The sequence below is a fragment of the Larimichthys crocea genome, chromosome III (assembly GCF_000972845.2).
Source record: "Larimichthys crocea isolate SSNF chromosome III, L_crocea_2.0, whole genome shotgun sequence".
NCBI classification, from domain to species: domain Eukaryota; kingdom Metazoa; phylum Chordata; class Actinopteri; family Sciaenidae; genus Larimichthys; species Larimichthys crocea.
The window spans coordinates 8080911-8107867 of NC_040013.1; the positions used below are offsets into that span (position 1 = coordinate 8080911).

At 39.8% G+C, this 26957-nt stretch overlaps 1 protein-coding gene across 2 annotated transcripts in view; it reads left to right on the top strand.

The window, feature by feature from the left end:
- The first annotated feature begins 895 nt into the window (after positions 1–895).
- The window catches only part of kcnip4a (potassium voltage-gated channel interacting protein 4a), a 109279-nt gene continuing 83217 nt past the window's right edge, over positions 896–26957 (top strand). Inside the window, exons 1-2 of one of the 2 annotated variants that reach the window (XM_027276613.1) lie at positions 896–1129; positions 1820–1982. In XM_027276613.1, the coding sequence (XP_027132414.1) occupies positions 1844–1982 (139 nt within the window). In that variant the 5' untranslated portion in view covers positions 896–1129; positions 1820–1843. Of the gene's footprint in view, positions 1130–1819; positions 1983–25952; positions 26693–26957 lie in introns of those variants that run through there. The other variant, XM_027276627.1, reaches the window with a different exon arrangement.

Here is a 26957-nt window from a genome sequence, read left to right on the forward strand (position 1 = left end):
GTTGTCAATGATGCTAATAAAGGTTCACTTGGTGCATGTTGGCAATAAACGGAACCTTAATTAGTGTCATTGCAAACACCTGCGTTGACCCGACATGTTTCATGTCAAAATGGCTGCTAACACACAATTTAACACGCTAAGCTAAGATGGTGAACAAAGTGAACACAGGATGTGAGAATACGGACGTTAGCTCAAAGGTAAGTTCAGTTCAGTTTATTTAACATAGCAGCTTTCACAGAGCAAGGTCAGACAGCGCTTCATAAAAGTAAAGTTGTTAAAAAAGAATAGTACAGCCCAACAAAACTGCTAGCATGTCCTTTGTGAGTTTCAGTATGGATACATACTGTATTTTTTTTAAACCTTACTGAAATAAAACATGTTTTCTTCTCACATATGAAACATGGGGACAAAATAGTCTTCAATTATGATTCAAATTTAATTTAAATAAGGAATTATGTAATTAAAGAATAAGTTAACAATACTGTGACTCTGACTAGACTTTCAATGTCAACCTTTAGTACTTTAGTCTGTACCAAAAAAAGTATTATGTTTAGCATAGTAGTTATTATTATTATTATTATTATTATTATTATATTATTAGTAGTAGTAGTAGTAGTAGTAGTAGTAGTAGTAATTGACAAGATGTTTCTGGTTGTATCTGGTCTGTTGGAAAGAGAGGGCATGTAAAAATGTCTGTGTGGAAGTCTTTCATGTGTTTTTAAGAGGTTCAAGGAGGATGATGAAAGGCATCCATCCACTCTGAATGAAGAGCGAACAGTATCTTTGACTCTCTCCTCCTCCTCCTCTCGATACTACTGAATAAAAACACACACACACACACACACACGCACACACACACACACACACACACACACACATAATTCTGCAACCTTAACCGAACACCACAGCGTCTTTCAGGAATTCTCTATCTCGCCCGTTCACTCTTTCTGCTTCAAAGAGCGGACCTCGCTCTCCTCTTCCTCCTCCTCCTCCTCCTTCTCCTCCTCCCACCCCCTTCCTCGCACTGTTGATCAGCTCAGGAAAGGGAAAGTGCTTGCGTGAAACCTGAGGATCACTTGCAGAGTGAGGAAGCAGAGAGAGCGTGCACATCGTTGCTTTAGCCTGCAAGGTAAGTTGATGCTCAGAGGGACAATTGATGAACAGTTAGGACCTGCATTTCTATGCACTGGAGAATATGAGTTTGCGTTCCTAAGAGCAAACCAAGAACCCTCCAGTCAGAGGGGCTGCATGATGTGTGATCTGTTGATCTGTTGATGTCTGAAACTTCTGCTCTTGAACTGGGACTCTTAATATGTTTGACTCTGGGATGTTTATCTTGAGACGTTAAGGAAGTTTGCTGCTTTAATTGCTTTAATTCTATGATTGTGAGGCAGATCAAAAGATGATTGCATGCCTATCTACACGGTGTGTTCACTTTTACTAGTCCTCGAATAGCTGGAAGAATTACTTGCCTTCTTAAAAACAGCAGCTCAGGACATAAGACAAGCAGTTTCCGGTTCCAAAAGGGCACGCTGAAATGTCTTGCATTTCATTATGGCCATGCATAACTGTGGCTGAAAAACATCTGAAATTAGCATATGTTCTCAGGTGTATTGTCTGACAGTTTGTTTTGCATGCTGCAGTTGCTGTAGGTATTTGCATTTGAATGTTTACCACAGGTCATCGTTTGAATAATAAAGCTAATAATAATGAGCTATGTGTTTTTACAATTTCAAATCACACTTTTAAGAACTGCCCAGATGATTAGGCCTGCACAGGATTTACTTTTCAAGTAATGCCACAATATATTTCAAAATAGAGCCAAGCCAGACAAGTTCCAGCCATGTGTTCACCAACCAAGAGGACACAGTGGAGGGAGGACCTGCAGCATTTCCGCAAAGACCACGGCTTCTCCAAGAAAGTCCTGCTTAACTGCTGCCTGGTGCGGCGCATCATCACCTGGGCCTCGCCAAACCCAAAAGGTACTAAAACATAGCTACACGGGGTACAGATAAGAGCTGTGCAGAATTAAGGCGGCGTACTCCCTGAGCGTGGATGTGATTTAACTGCCTCTGTAGGATAATTGGTTGTCAACATCTTCAACGAGTGAGTCTAGATTGTTATTGTCCCCCTGGTCTGCCTTGAAAAAGAGATCTCAGGAGACTGCCTGATTAAAATAAGTTGCTGATGAATAAAAATGAAGATATATTGCTTAAGCGAGTGATTACATGGGGTGTATTTTTAAATAATGAAAGTTTTATAGCCTCACATTCAGAACAGACTAATGACCTGTTTTCTATGAAACAAAAGTGGAATTTTGGTGGGCGTGGAAGTAAACTTTGTGTTCTTTGCAGCAAAAAGAGGAATTGTTGTGTTTTAATGGCGGTGTTGCTCAGATAGCGAAGACAGTTGTAAAACCAGCAGTCATAAAATATCAGGATTTTACAGAGGAAAGGAATTGTGTATATATTTTTTATGAACTGGTCAGTGCCTGGTAAATTTTATACCCAGTGTGGATTGCTGAAAAATGAATACTTACTTACATACACACAGCATTACTTATAATTTATCACAAAACAATGTTAGAATAGCATTTAATGCACTGAGTTCATCCACAAAAGTCATGGAAAAGTTGTTCTCAAACAAGAAAGCTATGGTCTTCTAACTGCATACTGTGCACTTAAAGAGGACTGCAAAAAACGACTGAGTGTAAACTGATTACACATATTTGAGATTAGATTTAACAGTAACACAATATGCCCATTTAATATCCTATGAACCTGAGATTTGACAAGGAGAAATGGAACAAAGGCTCCACAGTGCAGAATGTACTCCGTCCAAAAACTGCTCCGACTGTCAACCCCCATTTAAAACACATTAATGTGGTATTGATCAGTCATCCTTTAACCTTCAGCAACAAAATTTATGTATTTTTTGTTGTGAGAAATGATCAGAGCAGCATTGCACCACGGGTCACAGTCGACAGCTCCTGTAAATTAATTCACTTTGAACCTATATCAGTATTGATTACTTCTCGGCTTCTATATTCACAATGGCTATATAGCGCTATAAAGTAGGATTTACAGCTACATTTCCTTACCACTGGAACAGGCAACATATCAGGCAGTAAAATACAGAGGGGGAAATACTCTGCTATCATTGGCCAGTGGTATTAAGTCACATTTAGATACACCAGAGCTTGAAATAACCCTTCTTTTGTTTGTGATAAGAGCTGATTGTTGGCCAAAAAAACATTCCCCTTTCCTCTTTTTCTTTTTGGAAAGATTTGTTTTGGTATATATGCACATAAACTGTCAGTATGGGTGTATTTTAAAACATTAAATGATGGATTCCCAAGCAGCATTTTTCCTCGAGGCAAAGGATTTTTGATTTGGTGTTCTTGTGTCGTGATATATAGACTTCATTGTTATAAAAGCATGAGTAATGAGAGAAAAGCTTTTAAAGTTTTGTCATATATTGAGAGTTTATTTGGCTGCAGTAAAAGGTTTCTCATCGGTTTTCATTGTTGCCGTTTATTACACCTCCATGGTTGTTGTTGTACATAAGTGACATGCCATGCAGTACCATAAAACCTGGAGCCTTTTGTAAGTGACAGGCGCTGTTGTACATTGATATGGTTTGTCAGATAAATGGGTAGTCTTTGGGTATGATTTAGGGTGCTATTAAACAGTCATGAATCAGTTGGGACTAAATGACATCTGCAGTGAAGATTTTTTTTTTTCTGCAGGGGAGTACAACAACAGAAAGACTCTGAAACAGCTGTTCTTGTCATGAATAAGAGAAAGCAGATTATGCATATTCAACATTTTTGTCAAAACACAGAAAGCCTTCATTCTGTATTGATTTAGATTGAGCCAGGTTCAGTTTTTAGATCACATAATTGGTGTAGTTTCTTTTTATTCTTAGTTCAGGGTTGGCTCCTGTTTGTCTGCCTGTAGGCGTACAAGTTGTCATTTGAGTTTAAATCTCTAATAACATGCAAGCTGGCGGCCACAGCTGGAGCCACACCAGGACCCAGGTGTTTCTGTCAGGCACATTTTGAATTAAACAGAGCATTTGTTCAGACTTTCATTCATTTCACTACTGCTTTTTCATGCCACCTTAAATTGTAGCTTGAGTTAGCTGAAACAGGCATACAGTGATATACTGTACCAATAGCTTTGCAGCAATGCAGTTTCCTACCTTCATTTAGAACGTAGTAAAGATGAAATTGAACTTTCGTTTGCCAGACACTTAAAGTGGTTAATGCAGACATCAAGAAAACCGGCAAAACGGCAACATTAATTGAAGTTATTTTGGATTTTAAGCCTCCTCTCCTGACATATGTTTGTTCGTAGGCGTCCCCGTCATTATGTGGTGTCTCATACTAATAACGTTACCTCCTGGTGTTGCCCAGAATAACCTCCCAGCACGCAGGCGTTCACACTCTAAACCTGCCAGGTGGCAGTCATGCCCTCCGGTTGTTGCTGCAGTCTCCAGAAAATGAACATGCTCACTAAAGCAGGTGTTTCTTGAAATACACGAGCCCCATGTCGTGTCCACAGGACAGACTTCTGCTCCGAGGGCATTTTTACAAATCCCTGCTGTCTCAATGACGCACTCAAATGGGTCAGTTGTTTTAGCCACTGAGGGACATAATAACATGCAGTACTGTACGTCGCAAAGTGTTTCTAGCCTATTTATGGATCAGTTGTTTTTGCAGCCAGTTCAAATTTACTGTTAAGTGTCATTTAACAATTATATTAAATAAATATGACCTTATACTGCTCCTATGTGTCATACTGACATGCAACTGTTACATTTATTGGATGTACTAACTAGTTGGATTTTATTTGTTAATTCATGTAAAATGTATTTGATACAAGAATTAGATTAAGTTTGTGACCCCCTTTTTATAATACATGTGTACATTTTATTATAGACTCTTTATGGTAGAAATTCAGCACTGTACCTCATCTCTCCTGCCAGGAGAGGGCAGCAGGCTACAGAATAAATGAATGAACCACTAACATGATGGACTGTTTGCTGCATTCAAAGCAGTTTAGTAGCAGTGCCTCGAATAATGTAATCATACAATTTTGCCCAAAAGTGAATAATATCATTTATTTGTGACAATATTTCATATATTAGAATATATATCACTAAACATCTAAATCATTTTGTGCAGCAGTAAAAGAGCAACACGAAGCATGTAGGCCATTTAAATGTGAAAAATGTTGAATCTTAATAATGCAGCAAGCTGCGGTTGTTTACTTGGCTTGTATACAAGCGTGGGCACAATCTCAACACCAGTCCAGTTCAGTATAATCCAACAACCCTGCAAGACAGAACCCCCACCACCCCCACCTACCCCAGAATACGTCACGTGTCTTTTAACACTCAGGTGGTGATACTGTCATAAATTCAGTGACTGCACTGCACTGCAGTAGTAATTCGGTGCCCCCAAATGCACCCACTGTAGTTGAGATGTGTCTCTTTGCTGATGGTGGCAATGAAATAGGATGACACAAATATATAAATAAGGATACTCCACTTGCATTCTTGCATTGGATATCCATATTTTTCTGTTTGAGAGAAAGCTGTTTCACTATTTTGCTACCTGATCGCTTTTGTTTCTTAATACTGTTTAAGAAGTAGGTATGAATGTACGTAAGACTTGATCATTCGGCATTTAACAGCCACCTTAGCCCGCCTGTGGCTAATATTTCCCTCTGATCAGTGGCAGATCAGCATAGCTTTAGACACACAATCTTGGCATGCTTTTTCCCCAGTTTCTTCTTGTATATATTTCCATTTGTATACCCGACTGCTTCATGGATTTACCTATTGAAGCTATAAGCAGCAGAATCCCACCACCTTGAGAAAGCATGCTAGGGTCGTGTCCTTCAAACAGCACAGAAATAGCCTGAAAATTGATTGACTCACTGTTTTGGCCAAGTCAACAGTAATGAATCTTCATGAGGAAGTTAAACACAGCGTTGCTCGTGTTCCTCAGTGCTTTTTTGCTGTCAGGCTAAACCCTCTTTTTTTAAAATTCTACACACGTCAAGATGTCTTTGTGATAACTTCACATATAAATCCCACCGCCTCTCCTCACTGATTTGAATTTAATTGCTGAGAGTTTGCTCGCAGTGTGACGCCACATCCAACAGTTCGGCACCATGGTGAGAAGCATTGCTAAAAGGACCTTTAAACCTTGAGAAATAATGCCAGTCCCCGTGATGCTCTATTTAGGAGAAAGTGTTAAACATCATTAAGAGTGTCCTGGGGTGTATGTCCTTGTTGACTGTAAGTCCCGCTGGTTGATGTAGTGTGAAGGAATCAGAAATCACGAATTGGCCACTAGTTTTAGGTCGTATGTCCACTCTTTGGTAAAGCAGCTTGCTTTCCATTTTAATCTGTTTTCCCACTTGGTCAGGAGTGCAGGCCTCTGTAGATGTGAGGTGGAAATGGGAAAAGGCAATGATGGATTAGAGGGGAAGTTGAGGCAGCATACAGCCTCTCAGTTCGGAGGAGAGAGGAAGAAGAGCGATTGCCCAGGGACTGCAGGCTGGCTGCGATGCAGACATGCCCTACTGTTGTCATTCATCTGATTCATATGTTGTGAAAAGGATTGCTGGAGAATGAGGGGGAAATGATCTGACAGTGATACCTCTCCCTGACATTAATCTTATTCACAGCGCTAGCTAGTTCTGGTGACAGCCAGAGAGAAAATACTACACGTTGTTTACAACTAGTGTGCTCAGAGATGACAATTGCCAGTTGTTGAAATGAAAGTGGCCAGTGTGTTTGGCATCTCTGCATTCTCGTAATCCTGTATACATTTCAATTGTTGAGCCTCAGATGTCATGGCATGCTGTGGCTGTTCTGCTTGATGAATTATCCTTACTGCATTTTACAACACTGATCTATTGGTGCATTATTTATTTTATAATCACTACTGTCTTGTTATTAACAGCAGAAAAGCTTTCTGTTAGTTGACGTGCAGCGCAGTTAATACTCTCCCTAACAATTCTATAAATGGCTCAAATCTCATCCAGCCGAAGCACACATGATTCAAGAAGCACTTTCCATTATGTCAGACAACAGTGAGCCTGTAGTCCTCTTTCTCAGGCTTGGCCACAACACGCACACCTCCGCTGATAAACAGGGATTAGCTGCTAATAGCCAGGGATTAGTCAAGAGAATGGGGGACCCCACCGAACCATGTTGTTGGTGAAACACCTTGAAGTAGCCTGTTAACGGACAATAACAGTAACACTTCATCTCGTCCATTGGATACAGCTAACTGAAACGCCCAGTGGTTGAACACGTGACCCTGGTCACGCTGGTCAAAGCTGTAACCAAACCGGGTCCTTTTGTCCGAGCTATACCACAAACTCATTCTACACGTCATTAAATATTCATTTGTTGCCACATGCAGGTGTTTTTCCACAGACATTGTTTTTGAGAAAAAGCGACATGTGAGCCTATGCACCACTTTAGTCCTGAAACAACATCGTTGATTAAACCATTAGTTAGTCAATCGACCATTCAATGAATTGTTCAAGTTAGTTATCAAAACAAAATGAGAAAAAGGGGGCCGCAACAAATTGTTTTATCGTCTATTCTTTTGCAGAATCTTTTCTTGATTGCCTGATTAATCATCTGCTCTATAAAATATCAGAAATAAAGAACAGCGCAGATTGCTTAATTTGTTCAACATTCCTTCCCCCAACTGTACTCAGTTTACTGTTATATAAGCCAAAGAATCCCAATGTATATTCACATTTCAGGGGTGGAAACCTGCCAATTGCATTTTTTCATCAATTAATTAATTATCAAAATAGTAACAGATTCATTTAAATAACGACACACCAGACAAACTGAACATGCCACCTTCTGTTTTGATGTGGTATTTCCTCACAGAATCATTTATTGAAAAAAAAAAGAAAGAAAAAGAAAAAATCATTAGATGTATCAATGTCAGAAAATAGCTGTTTGTTGTAGCCCAGAAAATCTGATGATCAATTACGGTAACTTTGTCCCTTGTTAAATGGAGCAGAAAGCAAACTATATTATAAGAAATATAAAGGTCCCTAATCTGACTACAGAAAAGTTTGTGTGAAGTTGTGAATGTCATTAATCATCAACTGCTTCTGCATAACTTATCCTTAACCTCCACCTCCTTTTCCTCACACATCCTCCTCCGCTGTCCTCTTGTCTGCCGTTTGCTGGTAACCTACTTCAGTCAAGTGTTTGTATTCTAGCGGCAGCCTGGGCCCTCTATAAATAGGCCCCCCTGATTGATACCCGGTACAGTGAAACCTCGTAAGCCTTTGGCCGCCGCAGGGCAGAAATGACTTTCTTGTGTCTGTGTCACTCGGCTTTAACACACCTGTCCCTGTCACAGTCTAATTTATCTCCCCTGCCTGTTTGTCAGGCAGCATCCAAGCAGCAGGCAAGCGGTTCACTGCCAGGCCTGAAAGACCATGCAAGTTCATCATATTCCCCCTTGACATATCGTCTAATAAGGTGTGATGTATTTAATGTTCAACATGAAGGAAAAGCATCTCCGGCCTGCTGTAATTAAATATTTCTGGATTTCGAATGCTTCGAGTAAAGCCATTTTAAAGTAACTAGTAACCTTTGTACTTGAATATAAAAATGACACAGTAGATGTCTAATACAAATCTAGAAAATGAAATATTTTACTTATCTTGTCTGATCACTTTGTCTTTTTTGGTAACAACCAGTCACACAGAAAATTGTTTATAGCTTCCTGCAGAAGGAACAGCTGATTGAAATAAACCCAAGAACTGTAGTTTACTATAAGTGGTAGTTGTAAATCACAGAAATTATATGTAATATGCATCACCCAGCAATCACAGGAAAAGCAATGATAACACAGTGTTTAACAGCTGGTGTAGTGGGTTCCCAATGAAAAACATGTCTGTGCTGTGTATTGCCAATTCATTTATCAAAATCCTACCTTTTCAATGGCAATACTAGGGGCGATGTTGAGCTCAATTGGTAGAGCAGCCGCCCCATGTGCGAAGGCTCAGCCCAGAGTTCGAATCCGACCTGTGGCTCTTTCCCGCATGTCATTCCCTATCTCACTCTCCCCACATTCATGTCACTCTTCAGCTGTCTCTATCAAAATAAAGCTTGAAACATGTCACTCTTCAGCTGTCTCTATCAAAATAAAGCTTGAAAAGGCCATAAAAAACTTTAAAAAAAAGCATTTCAATGACAAACATGTCATGTAACATGTCAGTGACAAGTCTAGCACAAGGTGTGGGCACAAGCCCCAGATGGCTGCATCAGCATGTCACTGTGGGAAGAAATAAACAAGGAATTCCTACTGGGAGCTTCCCAGTGAAGCTGCCATCCAACAATGCACCTGCATGTAGATTGGTTCCAAATGACAGGGTGCTGAGAGTGTGTCTCTGCACTGCACAATAGAAAACTGTCAGCACGGACGTGCCATCTTGTGATATAAAGTTGCAAGAGGAGTGTGGTTTCCGAGTTGTTTGGATAGCTTTACTGCATTGTGGTTGGCAAGCTGCTCCATTGGTTTGTTCAGTCAGTCATAGACTGTGATGTTCAAGTCGCATTAAAAATGTGTGGGGAAAAAGTACAAGGAAATGAAAATGAACTCAGTTGACAAATTTTAAGGTTCTTAAAAAAAACATCTCCGAATTAACTGCCTGGCTATCAGGGTTTTATTGTGCTTCATATTTGCTTATGTTAAGATAACTGCTAAAAAGCAGTTTAATGGCAGGAAGATAAGTGACATTTTACAGCTTTGCTAATTGAGATCATGAATTTTTAAATGTGCACCAATGATACTGTAGTAAAAGTAATGCATTAGGAAGTAGAAGTTGTGGCTGTATTGATTCAATATTCAAAACATGATACAGTGATTGTACAAAAGTGTGATAAATGGGTACAAACATACTTATAAGTTTGTTTTGCAGTGACTGCCTCTCTGTTGATAGAGTGGGCTTTGTTTTAACCTTTGCCTAAGCTCTAATTGCTGCTTTTTCTTCTTAAGTGTACATATTTGCTTGGTACTCCTGAGTCAGACCAAAATGAATAATTAAAGCTTGTTAGTAAGAGCAAATCACCACTCTGGTAATAAAAGATCTCCTCACTATTTGTCTGATGCACACGCTGATACAAATGAAAGCGTTTTACTATTGTTAGACTTCATTAATAATAATAATAATAAAAGGCCACAAACTAAAGCATAAGTTGTTATAATGTGAATTAGAGAGATTGTTGTTACAATACAAATCACATTGTGGGATGCAATGAAAGTGTTCTGCCTTCTTTGGCATTGAAATACTCTCTCAGTTTTACCTGTGTGGAGCTCTGTTATGTGCCAGTACCCTGCAGTTAAGCCTGTGAGACAAGTGAGCAAGGCACTGTGGAAGCAACCTATCAAGCCCAGCAATGCAAACCACTGTAGCCAATAGGGACATCTGCTAGCAGAGACACGGTGGAAGGTGAAGAATAGAAGACAGGGAGAGAGAAATTTGGGACAATAGAGAAGTGGAGAGAGTAAGGGAGAGAATAATTAGCAGGAGAAACGGTGGAAGGTATAGATAAGGACAGTGCATGTACAGGAATAGAGGCAGGCAGATGGCTGAAGGTGGGAGCTCAGTCCGAAATGCCAGAGAAAAGTTACATTTAACAGGTCGAAGCTGGCAGGCTGCAACAGAGTGAAAGCCTTCTCCTCTGAGACATGAGCACAAATCTGTTGAACAGACAGAGTCTGCAGCAGCTGGACTGATAAAACTGGACTAAACCACTACAATATTCACCTTTTCCAAACATTAATAACAAGTAAAAAATAAGTCAATGACAACATGACAATGGCCACAATGACATAGCAGGTACAATGTTTGCCAGCTTTACCTCAGATGAACATGCTAACGTTTGCTAATTCACACTAAACACAAGTTTGGCACATACTAATGCAAATGTAATTAGTTTTCTAGGTATTTGATCATAAACCAAAGTAGCAGACCTCAACATAAATGATGAATAGTGACGAGTTGTCACTATTTATCCAATGGGGGAGCATGGATGGCAATCCATTAAATAATAATTGATACGCTAACAACCACAGACGTGAACGTCATGGTGGCACAAGAGGAAAAGTCAGGGGATTTCCATTCTTATTAGGATTCACCGTCAGTGAACCATACATTTCAGTACAAAATTATGTTTCAATCCATCAAAGAGATGTTGAGATACTTCCCTGTGGAAGTCAACCATTTTTACCTGCCTGTGGCAGTCAGGGAATCGTCAAAGTCTGAAAGCTTCATCCTCTGGGAACCATGGATGTTTAAAAAATAGCTTGCAATCCATCCAATAGTTGCTGGGATATTTCTGTATGGACCAAAGTGGTGGACCAACTGATATTAATGACCCAAGAAGTACACCGCTAGCATGTAGGGTGCTCAAAGAAAAAACAGTGCAGGTTTCAGTACAGAAATTACAGTACATATTGACATATCAGTTACCCTCGACACTCGAGCCTGTATCTTGCGCCTTGGTTGTCCTTGGAGAATTACATTTCTTATGTTGCCATAGGACTTACTGTGAAAGAAAGCTCACTTTGTCACCTTTATGTCACGGTGAAGGTCCTTTCTCGCTGTACAACGGGAAATTGGTGTCTTATTAGTTCCTTGGTTGCATTGACCCAATCCAGAACATTTGTTTTAAATGGCACTTCTGGGTTTTTCTCACTTTCGCAGAGAACAAGGTTGGGAATTTCTCATCCATGCAGCTAAACATTAAGGGCAGCCTCGATATTTGCTGCTCCACTAATGGCACTGGGTCCATTTGTTCTCACTTGAGGGAAAAACCAGGGGTATCAGTGATCCCAATGGACGAGGCCTATCCTTCTTAAGTAACTGTTGTAGTTTGTGCATGTTGGTCTATAGGCAGACACGCACCGTGCAGAAATTAGGTCAACAAACCACACCAGACCTCCGTCAAGAAACCAAACAAAATGAGGTCATGGAAAAGAGAAGGCTCTCGGCTGGCCTGGAGAGCTTTTTAGCATGGCACAATATACGCTTTGTTATGACAGTTAACTCCGTCTCAACACTAACAAAGTCACTCGGCAGAATAAATTGTGCACATGAGTTCTTGCTGTGTGTTTGTTTGACATTATGGAACCTGCTTAAGTAACAGAACCTATTATGGAGTAATAGTACTTTTTCATTACACTCAGACATGCTTGTCTGGGTTGGTGTAAAATTTTAAAATCTTTAAATCATTAAAAGAACTGCTGTATGATCGAATAGGTGGTTTATAGTTAACATTCAGTACATCATTCATACATCCAGACTCCAGACCATGATTGTTTACAAAGAAACATAGACTCTTTTCCAGGAACCTCTAGTTGAGAGAATGGCATCTTTTTAGGAAACAGAGGACATTAGCCCACCACATAATCCCCTTGTGATGCATTTCCTCATACTTCTAATAGTGCTTACTGGCAATCCACTTCTACTGATGAATTTCTAACATGATGGCCTCCCAGTAATTACAGTGCTAATGATCATTTGTACTGCATGGTGGTGGGTGTAATCTTCCTATTCCCATGGCAGCGACTAAGTTGTTTTATTTTTCTCATCTTCAAGGCAGTCATTCAGTAAATAGCTTTTTGCAAGAGAGAATAGTGTTGTGCCCCCCAGTGTTAAAAGGTTCAAATAAAGCTTTCATGTGTAGCTGCAGAATAAGTGAATTAAAAGTTTGCTGACACGATGAGCATGTAATATTTTGCAGTAGATTTCCACTCCACAGTCATTTAAAATCGTATTTTCAGAAACACCTTATAGTTGATCCATTTTTAGAAGCCAACAGTGCCATTTCACATCTTCAAAAACAAAGAAGATACCAGAGCTGATACCTGTGAGCGATTTAGCTTGAGCTGCACAAGGTAATTCTCTTCACAGTTGTGGTAGGTTGGGGCTTTGATATACTCTGTGTCTTTGCTCTGGGCTGGTTAATAATACAGGCGAGCATAACCCAAATCCAAATTGTTCCTAGGGGCCTTTGAATTACTTTACTGGTGATTTAATGTCAACTGTGATTTGAATATTGAGCAAGGTTATTTCATGCTACATCTACTGTACATAGGACTCCTATTTTGATTACTGTAATAACGTGGAGCATGCCAGGAACATATTTCTCCTGCAAATGCCATTTCAGATATTACACAGAGTGTAACATATTTTCTAACTGTCGGTACACCGGTTGCAACTGCGAGTTACTGTAAAATTTAGTTTGAATATCAGCTCAGCATAAATTTGTTGTTTGACAATTTATTTAATTGATAATTAAATCATTCATATTAATTACCATCTTGTGTTCAGTAATGACAACAGTTTAAAAGGTTTTGTGATTTTAAAAAACACAAACTAATCATCCCCTGAAGGTACGTTCTGCCCTCATAGAGGGATTTCCAATTAAAACGGTCTCTGTGGAGAATATACCAAACAATTAAGCCTCTCTCTTTGATTTTAAGCAATCGTTCGAGCACATGTATGCTCTTTTGTGTTTTTATGTAGTGTTTAAATAAATCCACATTTAATGCATTTATTAAATGTTTAGTCTTTTTTTATTGGAACACACAAGATTAAATCATCAGCATATATATTCAGATTTTAAATTGGCTCCCGGGATGGCAATATCTGTTTATTTGCTGGTTCACTAGTCCACTACTTTCATCCAGAATGAAATATCTCAACTATTGGGTAGATTGTCGGACGGACCTGCCTTCTTCAATGATCCCCTGACTTTCCTGTCACGCCACCATGAGGTTGACATTGTTGTTTTTCAGTGGAATGACTTGTGAACCGTTTGATGAGTCACCTTGAAATTTAGTACAGATACCCGTAGTGCCCAAAGGATGAAATCTAATGAACCTTGGCCAGCTTTCTTGTAGTACCACCAGCAGCTCAAGTTTACACTTATCGAGATTTCCTTGCGCCAGGTCAGAAACTTAAGATCAGTTTGTTTGGTTTTTCAGTGACTTCCCTATCAGCCTCACCTACATTATATATTTAGTGCTAATTCACAAATTATAGCGAGTTATCAACATTTAGGTTAAAGCACTGCTGCGTCTACAACCCGACAAAGCATGGCTAGCTTTGCTGTAGACTCTTCATCTTGTTAAAAGGGTTCATTAAGATCATATACTGGACTTGTTGGCAACATTGAGTTGTCCTGTCAGATTTTCTGGTTCAGTCTAACATCCATGTGCTGCTGTGTAATTCTGACTTTTTTTTAAGTGCTCCCTTGGTTGCTTCAGTCTCTGCATGGTCCATAACAATGGCAGTTAGTGGGCCTTTGTGGGTTGGCTCTAAATTATGAAATAAAAAAGCAGCCACACAGCAGTAAACCCAGTCTCTTGCCTCATATTTATTCTCCCCTCCAACAAAGCACAAAGCTCAGGGCCACCTCTGCCACATTATTAGTGAGCCAACGAAAGGTAGCCTTGGTGAATTTTGCTCCAGCACACAATAGCTCCCATCAATGATTAAGTGTGTCAGGATTGATGTTCATACTCCATCCAAATGCTCGGTCCATTTTTGGTTCAGTGACTTTGGGTTTTGTGGAAAAATCTGTTTTTAAGGAAAAAAAGCCAAGGGGGGAAAAAGCCAAATAAAACAGAGACAATATTTTCCTGGCTTTGCTTGAGATGATATAAATCCTGTGCATGTGTATCTTTACTGGCTTTCATCAACATGTTAACAAGGACTCTATCCCCTTATTGGCTCTGCTTAGCCGCACATTCAGCGCTCCTTAGAGATTGAGGAAAGACAGATTGGCTCCCACTCAGAGAGATTTACATATCCAACTCCCATATGATAACCATATACAACTGGAGTTGTGCAATTATTTGAAAATGTATCAAAGGAACAATATTTAAAACAAGCATATTCAAATCTTAAGAGAATCAAATGTTTCTGCTTCTCTGAGGAAAAGGTGTTTGATGCAGTTTCCTAAACAGAACGATCTGCATACATGCCTGGCCAGAATATCAAGATCGATGCTCTAGAAAATCAGTGATTTTCCTTAAACCCAAGATTTACACAAACATTTGCATCTAATTCCACACTATCCACAACATTATTAGCATTTCCAGGCTGGAAATGAAAATATGGAGATAAAGCTGTATCCTCATGTATCACAATTCAACACATTGTTAGTCACGGGCAAAACAATTGCATTTTTTTTGTGTGTGTCAGCAGGTTGTAACTCAAGTCAGAAATGCCATTAATTTTTTTTACACTTAAAGTTTTTTTTTATTTCTGTGTGTCTGTGAGCGTTTCGGCTTAAGGTTGATTCCAAAACAATATTTCTAGTTGCTTCATATCCATCCTTGAAATAAAAGGTGTTTTACATGGAAATAGACTGAAGTAGTATTTTACGATATGAGAGCACACTGCAGTTGTAAGACTATGTTCTTCATAATATTTCCTTATTTTGACTATTAAATTGATACATAAACCAGACATATGTCCTTGTAACACAAATGGCCTCGTTCAGAGAAATGAGCAAATCAGAAAAACTGATGTTCTGAGATGTGACCTTAACATTCAATACTGGACCAACTACATTTCTAGAAGCGGCACTCTACAGTATAAATCTATATTTTAAATGTCATCTGCATTTCCCTGGTGCCATACTCTGCCCTCTCTTCCCCATTCAGTCAGTTTGAGATTCATAATGTCTGTGTCTTTTGAGTGCTTTTGTATTTAAAGACCCGGCTGGCCTGAGGAACAGTAAATATGGTGGACTGACACTTTACAGATCATTATTGTTTGTGCTCTCCTCTCAGTGTGATTGAGTGAGGTCAACATTCGTTTTCACTGAGTGATGAGGTGAGTTACTGTCTCTGGTCTTCTTGACGTGTTCATTACTCAGACATATAGTGATTTCGTCTTTACCCCTGTCCCATTCCATTTTTCTTGTTCTCACTACCCTTCAGTGTCAGTAATGTAGCCAGGGATGATGGGTAAAATCATTATCCAAGATTTTGAGTTGGTAAAGATGAGCAAGATCTATAATGTTCTAAGAAGCTGGCATTAGTGTTCTGTTCTTAGCGCTGTGAAGGTGCCAACAGCTGTTGAGCAAAGAGGGAGTTGTAGTTATCTGGGATTTCCTTTTAATCTCATGTTCATCTTCTCACCGACTGTTCATCTAACAGAGGGAAGACTCATTCTTCTTCCTCTGTGCTGACACTTTTCTTCCAGTGTAATGTACAAACTATTTAAACACCTCGACAGCAGCTTCACTGTAAAAACCTGGTGCTTTTTGCTGCATGTGTTCCTTTCTTTTTCTAGATTCCCTCTGGTATTTTGGGCTGTATGATTTTTGTTTATAATAAAGGGAATTAAATTTAAAACAGGAAAGGGAACTGAATCAATATTGCACACTTAATGAATATATAAAGAAAACAGGACCAATGGGAAGAACCCTAACACTGTTAAATTTGCATACATATTTTCTCAAAGATTAAATACGATTTACATTCCCATTTGAATTCACTTGTAAAAAAAATAGCTTGTTACTGCGATTACAGGCCCTCTAACTGAGCTTCATCAAAACAGGTGTGAACGTCGGTATACACATTTCACTTAAAGGTGTGATAGTGAGTTCTGTTCCTGTTATAAATTTGCTACTTCTGTACACGGAAACTGATAAAGATAAAGTTGAAACTGTAATAACTGGAAAATAAAGAAAAAGTGTCGTTGAGGATAGAAGAGTAGTGTATTGTTTTATTAATTAATTGTGTGTCTGAAAGTTGTCAGAAAATATAGACAGATGCCTACCAAGGTTTGACATGAAACTTCTTACTTGCCCAACAAGCAAACCTACTTGGAAAGATGAAAATGTAAGCCCATTGAAACATAATGTGTTAGCTTAGCAACCAAAGTTCCTGGTGGGTAAAATCAGTTCTATATAATGTAGACAGTCTACATCACCTGAAGTCGAATAATTGTAAACTGTAAATCTGTAAATAGTTTTTCTTGAATGTCTTCACCAATACTAAAAATGGCTCTCTATTGGGAGAAACTTTCAAGTATTGGCATCACGAATCTGTGATGTTCACAGACACCTACATGCATTATCAAGACATAGGGCCCCCATGCATTAGCTTTGCCCTCACATCATGAGATACTCCACATGCTTTGCTTTGTTTGATAAGCCCACCCATTACTCAGAAGGTCACCTGCTCTGCTAACAGATGTAGAAGCTGAGATGCCTTTGGTTCATTGCCAGAGGTGAAAAGCTGCCGTAATGACCATGCTTGAGATGCACCTGGCTTTGCCTCTACCTCTACAGCTGAAATCCCCCCATTTTTTTTTCACCTTTTGCATTACAAAGCTTCAGAATTTAGAATTCATGCAACTTTAATGTCCTTCCAGCACTTTCTTTGTCATGGTCCCCGTAGTAGCGGTCTAACCACTGTTGGCAGGACCAGTGAGCATGAAGGACAGTGTTCAGTGGAGGGATAATAAGGTGTTGGACCTCCATAAGGATTTAGAAAAATGCTTCAAGCTAAATTCAAAGCATCCATTATAACCACTCTGTATTTCAAAGCTTATAAAAAGAAACTGCTGAACAGGATCACAGGTGAATGTGGCTACAATGTCACAGCAAAACTTGAGATCTCCGGGGATTGGTTCAAACAACCAAAGAAGTCAACAAAAGAAGTATTCAAGGTTGATTGTAGGCATGTAGCCTTTTCAGATGGTATTAGATATTGGCTACACTGAAATCATAAAAACCCAGATCTCAACAGTACATCAGAACTGAGCATTAAGGCTTGGAGTGTAAAAGCAGCTTTTGTCAGCAGGCATTAATACAAGACCTAATGCCCCTTGAAAAAGGGCTGGGAGTCAATTTTAGTATCTCAGAGCCTGCAATTAAAATGCAAGCAGGGGGAAATAAAGCATTTATCTCTGAAGTGAAGCTGGTCTAAGCTCATCCTGTTTGGGGCGAAAGTTTCTCAAAAAGTTTATCGGGCCCCCTTCTCAGCTGTTAGTGAATGGACATACAAAGAAAGCCACCCTTATCAGTGTCTGCCTTCATCTCTCCAAATAGCACCGGCAAGATACTGGAGTATAGATAAAACGCTGCCTGTGCATCCGAAGAATAATGACAGAGATACTGTAGTGTGTTCTCACCGGGAGGAAAGTGAGATTGCATTTCAGGGTTCAGTTCTCCTGTTATAAGTATCCCATCAGCAGATTTATAATGAAGGGGATTATATCATTTTGCCGTAATGACCTTTTCAAAACAAGCTCCGCCTAATTCTAAAGAGTGGTAATGAATGCCAATGAAGGCTGACTGCAGTGGGTATCCTGATAAGCACCATTTCGAACCTGCCATATGTTGAGTGTGACTATCCATTATTCTGTTGTGTGTGTGTGTGAGTGGTCTGCAAAGTGCAAAGCAGGAAAATGGATTTTAACGTGAGGAGGCATCCCATATGCTTTTCAGCGGTGTCCTGAGGGAGCTTTTGCGCTAACATTAGTACCCTGATGTCATAAGCAATTCATTACTGTCCTCAGATACAATATCGACCTGGCTCTTATCTGCAGTGACACCCTGCATTGTCACAGCTTCTGTTCACCTTATGTTAAAAAAAAACAAAACACTGATGTGTTCTGCTTGGGTGAAGAAAACCAATGGTCTTCACTTTATTCAGGACACCTCATTAAGTAGTCAGCACTTGAAGGTAACATGCAAAATAGCAGTGAACCTTTATATGTTCGTCATATATTGTACTATGTACATACTGAGTATTTAAAAGCAATTTTTTTTCATTGCCGTACCTGAACTCCATTAATCCTTTAGTGATTTTTCTGCCATGTGAATGTACCATCAATATATTTGCAACCACACGCTTAACAACAATGCACTTAAGAGTAGCAGCTGCCTCATTTATATGTTGTTTCCTCTGCTCTGTTGACTATGGATCCTCCAGAGTTGCTGCTCATGTATTTATTCATGTGCACTACTGTTTAAGAGTTTGGAATCACCTGTTGCTGTATGGTAATGCCAGAGCAACACACTTGTTAATTCTACATCGTTACAGACATTTTGTGCACTTGAGGCTGAAACAAGAATCTGTTCAAATGACGGGTGATGTCTCATAATCCTATTTAACTGTTGCTCAGAGGGATCTTTGTCTCTTTCTGCCATTTTCATTACTATTAAGTCCTTCTGTGGTAAAATGTAAAATGTCTATGTAACAAGTCCATTATGAAGGTCACCTTTGGCTCTAGGAAATCATACTTATATATACATTATATAAGAAAACAACAATGAATCAAGGTTAGTTACAGCTCGATTTTATTTATTTATCACATCTAAAGAGACCTGCTAAAATGCAAATTTATTAAAAATACATGAACAAATATTGGAGCAAAACACAAGCTGTTATCCTGCTGACAACAAGGAGAAATGATTCAACAGCATCACCGCTCATTGATTGCCTGTTTGTGTTTATATTGTTTGAATCCCTGACAGGCTGCAATGAGAATTATACTTTACTTTTTTGCAAGTTCAGCCTTCACGTCAATTCCCAGAGTGCTAACTTGATCAGAACAGCATTAATCCTGTGTTCCATGGGGCACTTTATCATCACTAGGGTCAAAGATCCCCTCAGACATTGTTGTTGTTGTTGTTGTTGTTGTTGTTGTTGTTGTTTTTCCAATATGCTCTTAACAAATAGGCTAACCTTTTTCCTAATGGCGGCTTAACAAAATCGATCAACCTTTTTCCTAATGACAGCATCTCTGTGCTTTATCTCTCCATAAAGGTTACTATAGCAGCCGTTTGGCTTAATAGCTCGAGTGTACTGCATCTCCCAAGGCAGGGCTCTTCTCTTTGTTCCCTTTTGGTTGCACAATCCAGACCCAAAGTTGAAAGCCATTTAGTCCAGAAAACAGTCCTTTGACATTTGGGACCACTGATATTAAAAAACTCTTTTGACAAGGAGGAATTTTACAGGTCAGCATTTTTAAGGCTTTGGCAGCTGTATCGTGCCCTATAGCAAAACTATAAATGTGATGTGGAGAAAAGAGAGCTGCACTGCACCCGTGCTCTGACTTTATTGGTTCACCCTGACAGAAAGTATGAGCCAAGGCATAAATGAAAAAAGCCCACCACTCAGTCATCTTTTCATTTAAAAGAGAGTGTTTTAAAAAGCTATACTTAATGTTGATACAATATTACGACCATTTGAGGCCGGGTGCTGTAAAATATGTTTCATTTCATCCTGCAGCATTTGATCCTGGTTTTTACAGCCTCTGCTGAAGTGATATGGATTCAGAGATCGTTATTTATTTATTTATCATTTTGTTCTATGGTTGTCTGCCTCTCTGTTCTGAAAATGTCCCATTTTTTTGTTATTGTGCATGTTTGGCAATGATGCATCATATTACCACCTCGTCTTTTGAGGCTCATGAAATTGTCTATTCAGTAAGCAACTCTGGGCAGAGAGCCCAGACTTAACTGATCTATTTGAAAGTGAATGCATCTGTCTACAGTATATCTACTGTTTCCGGTTATTACTCCTCTTGTTCTTGAAATCACCTGCAGTAGAAATGTTTATGCAGGCGGCTTCTGAGAATGGATTCCTATATAAAATGGTAAACAGAATGGATACTGCAGATATTTTCTCCAGCTTTCTATGTGCTCAGCAGAATATCTTGTATTGTGGTGTGGAGACTCAGGTTGATGAGGATATGTCGTGCTTGGTTGTTGCACATTTTGCAAATTTTTTTTTATGTTACAGACCAAAAAATAATAAAAATAAGTAATTTGACAACATCACCTAGTGCTTCGGGAAGCTATGATTAATTTTTTAATGATTGACATTTTATATACCAAATGATTAATGAATTTATTATGAACATTTATAGATAATGAAGATAACTGATTGTTGCAGCCTTAAATCAGTGATATGATAATGTAGCAGGACAGATATCAATCAGGTTTTTAGAGCTGCAACAAGTTGATTAGCTGATGAGCAGAATTTAAACTATGTAGATTATAAGGGAGTTATGAACTCAATTTATCTAATTATTATTTTATCAATATTTTGTGGTTTTGGACTGTTGGTTGAACAAAGCAAGACATTGGAAGATCTAGGAAATTGTGATTAGCATTTCTTGACCAAATGACTAATTGAGATAAGAATCCTCAGAATCATTGATAATGGAAATAAACATTAGCTGCAGACCTAATTTTCTTTTGAACAGCCCAATAACATATTGTGAGTTCTACTAAAGTTAAATGGAGGGAAACAAAACAGTGACTGTTATCAGCTTCATGGTTTGCATCCGCTGTTTACTCTTCTGTTCACTCCGAGGTTCTTACTGTGCTCATGGCGTATTGGCGTTCGCCTTGTTTACCGCAACTCAGCTAAGCTGGCTGCTGCTGCTGCTGCTACTGAATACTGCAGATATTGCTAATCTGTGTGCATGCTGGTGTTCAGTGATATGTTCAGGTACCGGAAGACATTACACTCAATGCTTCACTAATGACAGCCTGCAGATACTGTGCCTGCAGGGTTTGACAAGGCAGACTTTTGTAACTTGGCTGTTAATGAGTTTTCTGGTGTCGTGTACTAGTGGAAATTTTATATGCCTGCGCTCCCATGATGCAAGTAGTAGAAGTGTTATTTAATAGAAAACTACTAAATATTAATTAGAAAGTAGAATCCATCTCCCTAAAATAAAAACACCAAATAATTCACGAGTCACCAACAACCTGTTCTGCTAAATTGTAGGCCGTGGACAGCCAGTTGACAACAGACATTGTCCTGCTCCACTCCAACAACTTTCCGAACCCTTTTCTGGATATTGTCAAGCGAGAGAAGGTGAGTAGGTGGAGCACTTATCCAGCGCAGTGAAGCACACTCCACTGCAGACGGGTACTTATATTGTGGCTCAGCTCTTGATGTTCAATTTAGTGGCCACTTTCTCCAGAGCGCCACGTTTCTGACTTGCTCCCATGGAGATATATCATACACTTCCAGTTTAAAGATTCAAAATTGGTTTTCCATTCGTCTCTCCTAATGTGCTTTGCGTCACAGCAGAGCCACTGTTGTGGATTTAATGGCAGTGAAATTTTACTGCTGTTTAGCATGCATACATCTCAACCAAAGAAAATGTACGACTGTAAATTGTGGCCCCTGTTTTTGATGGCAAGCCGTACTCTGCAGTTTTACAGCTGATCAAGCTGCTTTCACAAAGTAGGGGGAGAAAAGCTCTCTGTGGTAATGGAGGCTCTCACCCCTGGGCACCTGCAGTTAGTGTTTTCTAGATGGATCAATATATCTGTCAACTTCTCCTTGAATGGAGCCTATTTCATGTTGGTCCTGTCATTGCTGTGGGGTGCAACATGAAAAAAAATGCATGTTCTGTCAAAGTCTGGAAAGAAAGAAAAGTTTCTTTGGGAATTTAATAGATATTAGATATTGAGGTAAGATTTTGGGAAATACACCCCTAGCCTTGATTTGAAATGTATGTGCTGATAAAAGCATGAAGGATTGATGGTGAAAGAACTCTGCATCCATTCCCTTCAACTAAACCGAGCTTCAAAGAGGTTGTAAGGCCAAATCAACATTGTAAGTATTAAATGGCGTGCTGCTTTGATTTTAGCTTCCTCTTCGCAGGCACAGAGGTGAAATCAGTCCACACTTCATGATGTAAACTCTTCTGGTGGGCTCAAGGGTACTTGAGAACAGAGTGTCAAGCCAAATCATTCTGCATCAATGCTACAATTACTTTGATGCTTAGCAGCCATATCTGTATGCTTTAGGAATGAACATGATTATTTTCAGTGGAAGAAGATAGTTTTTGAACAGGACCCTGAATGCCTCAGATACACTGGTATAATTTAAGATTAGGCTGCTTTCACTTGAGCCTTTTGAGATTAGATTCCTCTATTTTGTTTAGTTGCTAAGAGGGTCTGGTTGACTGAGAAATTGTAAGTAAATGAATATTCATTTAATGTATTTATTCTGAAAGTATTTGTCAGATATCTCTTGCACATGTTTTTGCCTTTAAACATACCTGCATTCGTATCAAGACTTCATCGTTTGTGTTAGTGTGGACCCCAGCTTCCATATCACTTTTTGCCTTGACCATACTCATTAAGGTAAACATGACTCATGTTGAGAGATTTTCCTGACTGTATATGGACTTGGAATGTGGTGATTTGTTCTGCACATCACACTTCATGGTCAACATGGGGGTGGGGAGGCCTTGAGAGTGCTCTTTGAGGTAGGAAAAAAAATATGACTTTGAGTGAAATGTTTGCCAGCAAAGCAGTGTACCTGAATGATAATGTTTTGGTCAGCGTTTGTTTGCCGATAACATGTGAGCAGTGTACCATCTGTTTACCTCAGAAGTCGTGAGGTGGAAACCCTCATTGAACTAATTTTGTCATGGACACTTAGATGTGCGTGCATCGCGTGCCCTGAAAATACTCCAGTGTAGCAGCTCCCGGGGGACTTAACAGGGGCGTGTTTTGTTTATCGGACACATGGATAGAAATGGAAACCAGGGGCTACGTGACAGGTGATTGAGTTGCACACGTGTTGTAATCAAGTGTTCTCCGGGGGTCAGTGTGTGGGTGAGGCTTGCAAAATATGGACCAAATGCAGACTCAAACAGACTCGCACGTGTATTTTTATTGTTTGTTGGTCTGGAAAGCCGTCTGTAGCAACAACACAAGCCGTGTCAGTAGAAGAAAGATAGTAAAGATAGAAGTTTATGTCTCTCATATGGTTCACAAAAATATCCTTTCAAAGAAAAGCCGAGCATCCATAAAATGTGGTGTGCATGCGGCTGTAAAAGTGCAAAGACTTTGGGTCATGTCCCTTTTCAAAGTCTTCCCAAAAACAAAACTGAAAGTCATAAACAGTGAGAAATTGATTTAACAGTGTTTATCTGTGCTACTGCATTATTTTGTCGGGTTACAGGCTATGTTAGAGTGATAATTGTTAAATCCACTGTGTAGGATTGTGCATGCTTATATATCACAGTGTACCATAATATTACTCCATTGCTACAGTAAATGGTAAATGGACTGTACTTACAGTATATAGCGCCTTTTTAGTCTTCTGACCACTCAAAGCGCTTTTACACTACATATCTCATTCACCCATTCACACACATTCATACACTGATGGCATTGGCATGCAAGGTGCAAACTGTACTTGGTACCTGTACTGGCTAGTACCTGTTGCCTTCACTGGTTTGGGTTGGTTAGATTGGTTAAGGTTAAGGTGAGAATATTAGGGTAAACCAAGCCACGTCAGAGTATCCCGGGAGAAAGAAAGCAGACTGTGACATTGCCCCATGTTAGGGGTGATATATTAGACGGTATAGCATCACTGCAAAGACATGTACTTGCAGATATCTAATCCTGTATTTTAGGCAGTGTCAGAGGATACTGGTATCAGAACAACTTATCCATCATATATAGCCATCAAGTTATTGATGCAATACCCTTTACAAGGTTGTTTCAGGACAAGCCAGCCTGACAGTTTTCAACTCAGCTCATGATGCTAAAGATTTGTACCCTACCTGTCTTTGGTCTACCCGTGTCTGAAATCGTGTTTTCATTAATTGCTGTCATTTTAATGTTACAGTGTATGTGCTGCCAGGCATGACAACAGTAACTAAGCGGGCGGGGCTTAGCCATTGGTCAATTAAAAAGCAACTCTTCTTTAGGGACTACAAAACAATTTTAAAAGTCATTTTCTTTCTAAATTAATCTGTCACGTCCCCTGCCAAAGACTATGAAAGCAAGTCATGTCACAAAGGCACTGCTACGCCCCACAGGTACCTTGTAAATTATTCACCTAATTGAGACACTGTACTAGTTCTGTATGCCGCTCTGATCCAGTAAGAAGTTTCACACGATACTTCAAGTCCTTGAATCTTTACATTTTCCTGAGCACACTTTTTATTCCTGCCTGTGGAACAATCCTCTCGCAGCTCATTGCTGTCCAGAACGTGTGTGTGTGTCTGTGTGTGTGTGTATACTGGCTTAACACACTGACAAGAACTCCAAGGTCAGAGTCTGCAAAGACTCTACACAGAGCAGGATTCACCAAAATAGATCTTCCTCTCTGTCAAGTGACCTGTGGAATATCAACCCCCCATTTCCGAGCAGATGTAAGCCTAATCTTCTTCTACACACCGGCGCCTGTCAGCCTGATGGATGTGTAATAATGAGAAAATGTGCCTATCAGTGTTTTCTTAAGTAAATTCACTGCAGTAATACCACTGGAAACAGTTAAAGGTTTGAGTTAATGACAGGCTTTTCAGATGGGAGAGTTTGGCATTGATGGATGAGTGCAATTGAGGTACAGTATGGACTAATTAGTGCAGAAGATGATGCATTTGGCTAGTCTTAAAGACGGTGGACGTAGCCTGTCAGTCATTATTAATATTGACCTTGGCATTTTGTTGTAGGAAATCTCGGCAATCTAGGCTGCACAGCTTTTCTCTCTTCCAACTTTTCTGTCTCCTAGACTTTTTATTTTTATGGCGTATTTGTCACTCAGTCAACCACTTTCCTTATCTGGGTTCATGGTGTACCATTAACATCTTCCATTACTGTCACTCATTGTTTTAACGTTCAATTACACATGATGCGCCAGTCCCATAATGTACTGTCATTGCTGATTCATTGGTGGACACTTTCCCCTTAATTCTCCTTTATTTCTCTCCTCCTAGTCCTCCTCCTCCTCCTTCTCCTCCTCCTCTTTGTGTGCTTTCTATTTCTTCTCTTCTTCTCCTCCTCCTCCTCCTCCTCCTCCTCCTCGTCTATGGCCAATCAGGCCACACCTCCATGGCAACCGTCAGTGAGTGTAAAACATCCACAGATGGTGCTGAGTAGAGCAGAGCAGCAGGCGCACTACGAGATTAAGCGTGGGAGCGTGTGTTTGTTTGTGTGTCTGAGAGGGACGGAGAAACTGGCTGACTGGATCACCACTGTATTGTGAAGAGTAGTGTCTGATAACACAGAAGAAGAGTAGGAGCGTGCTTGCTCAGGGGAGTTGCAGGAAAAGTCAGAAGAAGGAGTGAGTGTTGGAGGAAGGAAAAAAAAAGAGACTGAGACAAGCCCCCTCATCTTCCCAAGAGAACAGGAGGTAAACCGCCGGTAAGCAAATATTAATGACCTGACAAATAATTTTTTTTAAAAAGCACACAACATCCCTGTGTTGGTCAGACAGCCTTACCCTGGAGCAGCGCACCAGAGGAGCCCGGATACATATTTATATACACACACGCGCAAGACAAGCCCCCCACCTTCAGTGCTCTTCACTCACTCATGATCATCACTGCCGCCACGCGCAGACACGAGGGCCACGCTGACACAACCAGAGGTGTGCAGGAGAGAAAAGGACACTTGCCCTGTCAAAAAAGTCTTGCTTGGATTTTCTTTTCTTTTTTTCTTTTCTTTTTTTAACTGTGAAGCCAGAGTCCTCCTTTTGTGCTGACCTTTCCAAGCCCTCCCCCCTTCACCCTCCCAGGAGCGAAGATGAGCTGCAGGAAAAGGTGCAAACGGGAGATCTTCAAGTTCGCACAGTACCTGTTCAGACTCGTAACAGGGACGCTCAACACCGGTAAGGCTCCTGGTGGACTTTGAGAGCTGGATTTCTCCCCAACCGCCTTTCCATTTTACGATAATCCTCTTGAATCTGCTGAGATTCTTGTGTTCTCTTTGCAGTTTGGTCAAACTCCTCCACTTGATTCAGCTTTACATAAAAGTATCTCATTAAGTTTAACATTTGACACGTGGGGCTCTGCTGGGACGCTTGCATACCATCAGTATTTAGATTGTGTATACATTTATGCCTGAAAACTCTGCAAGAGCATTGTGAGGATTTC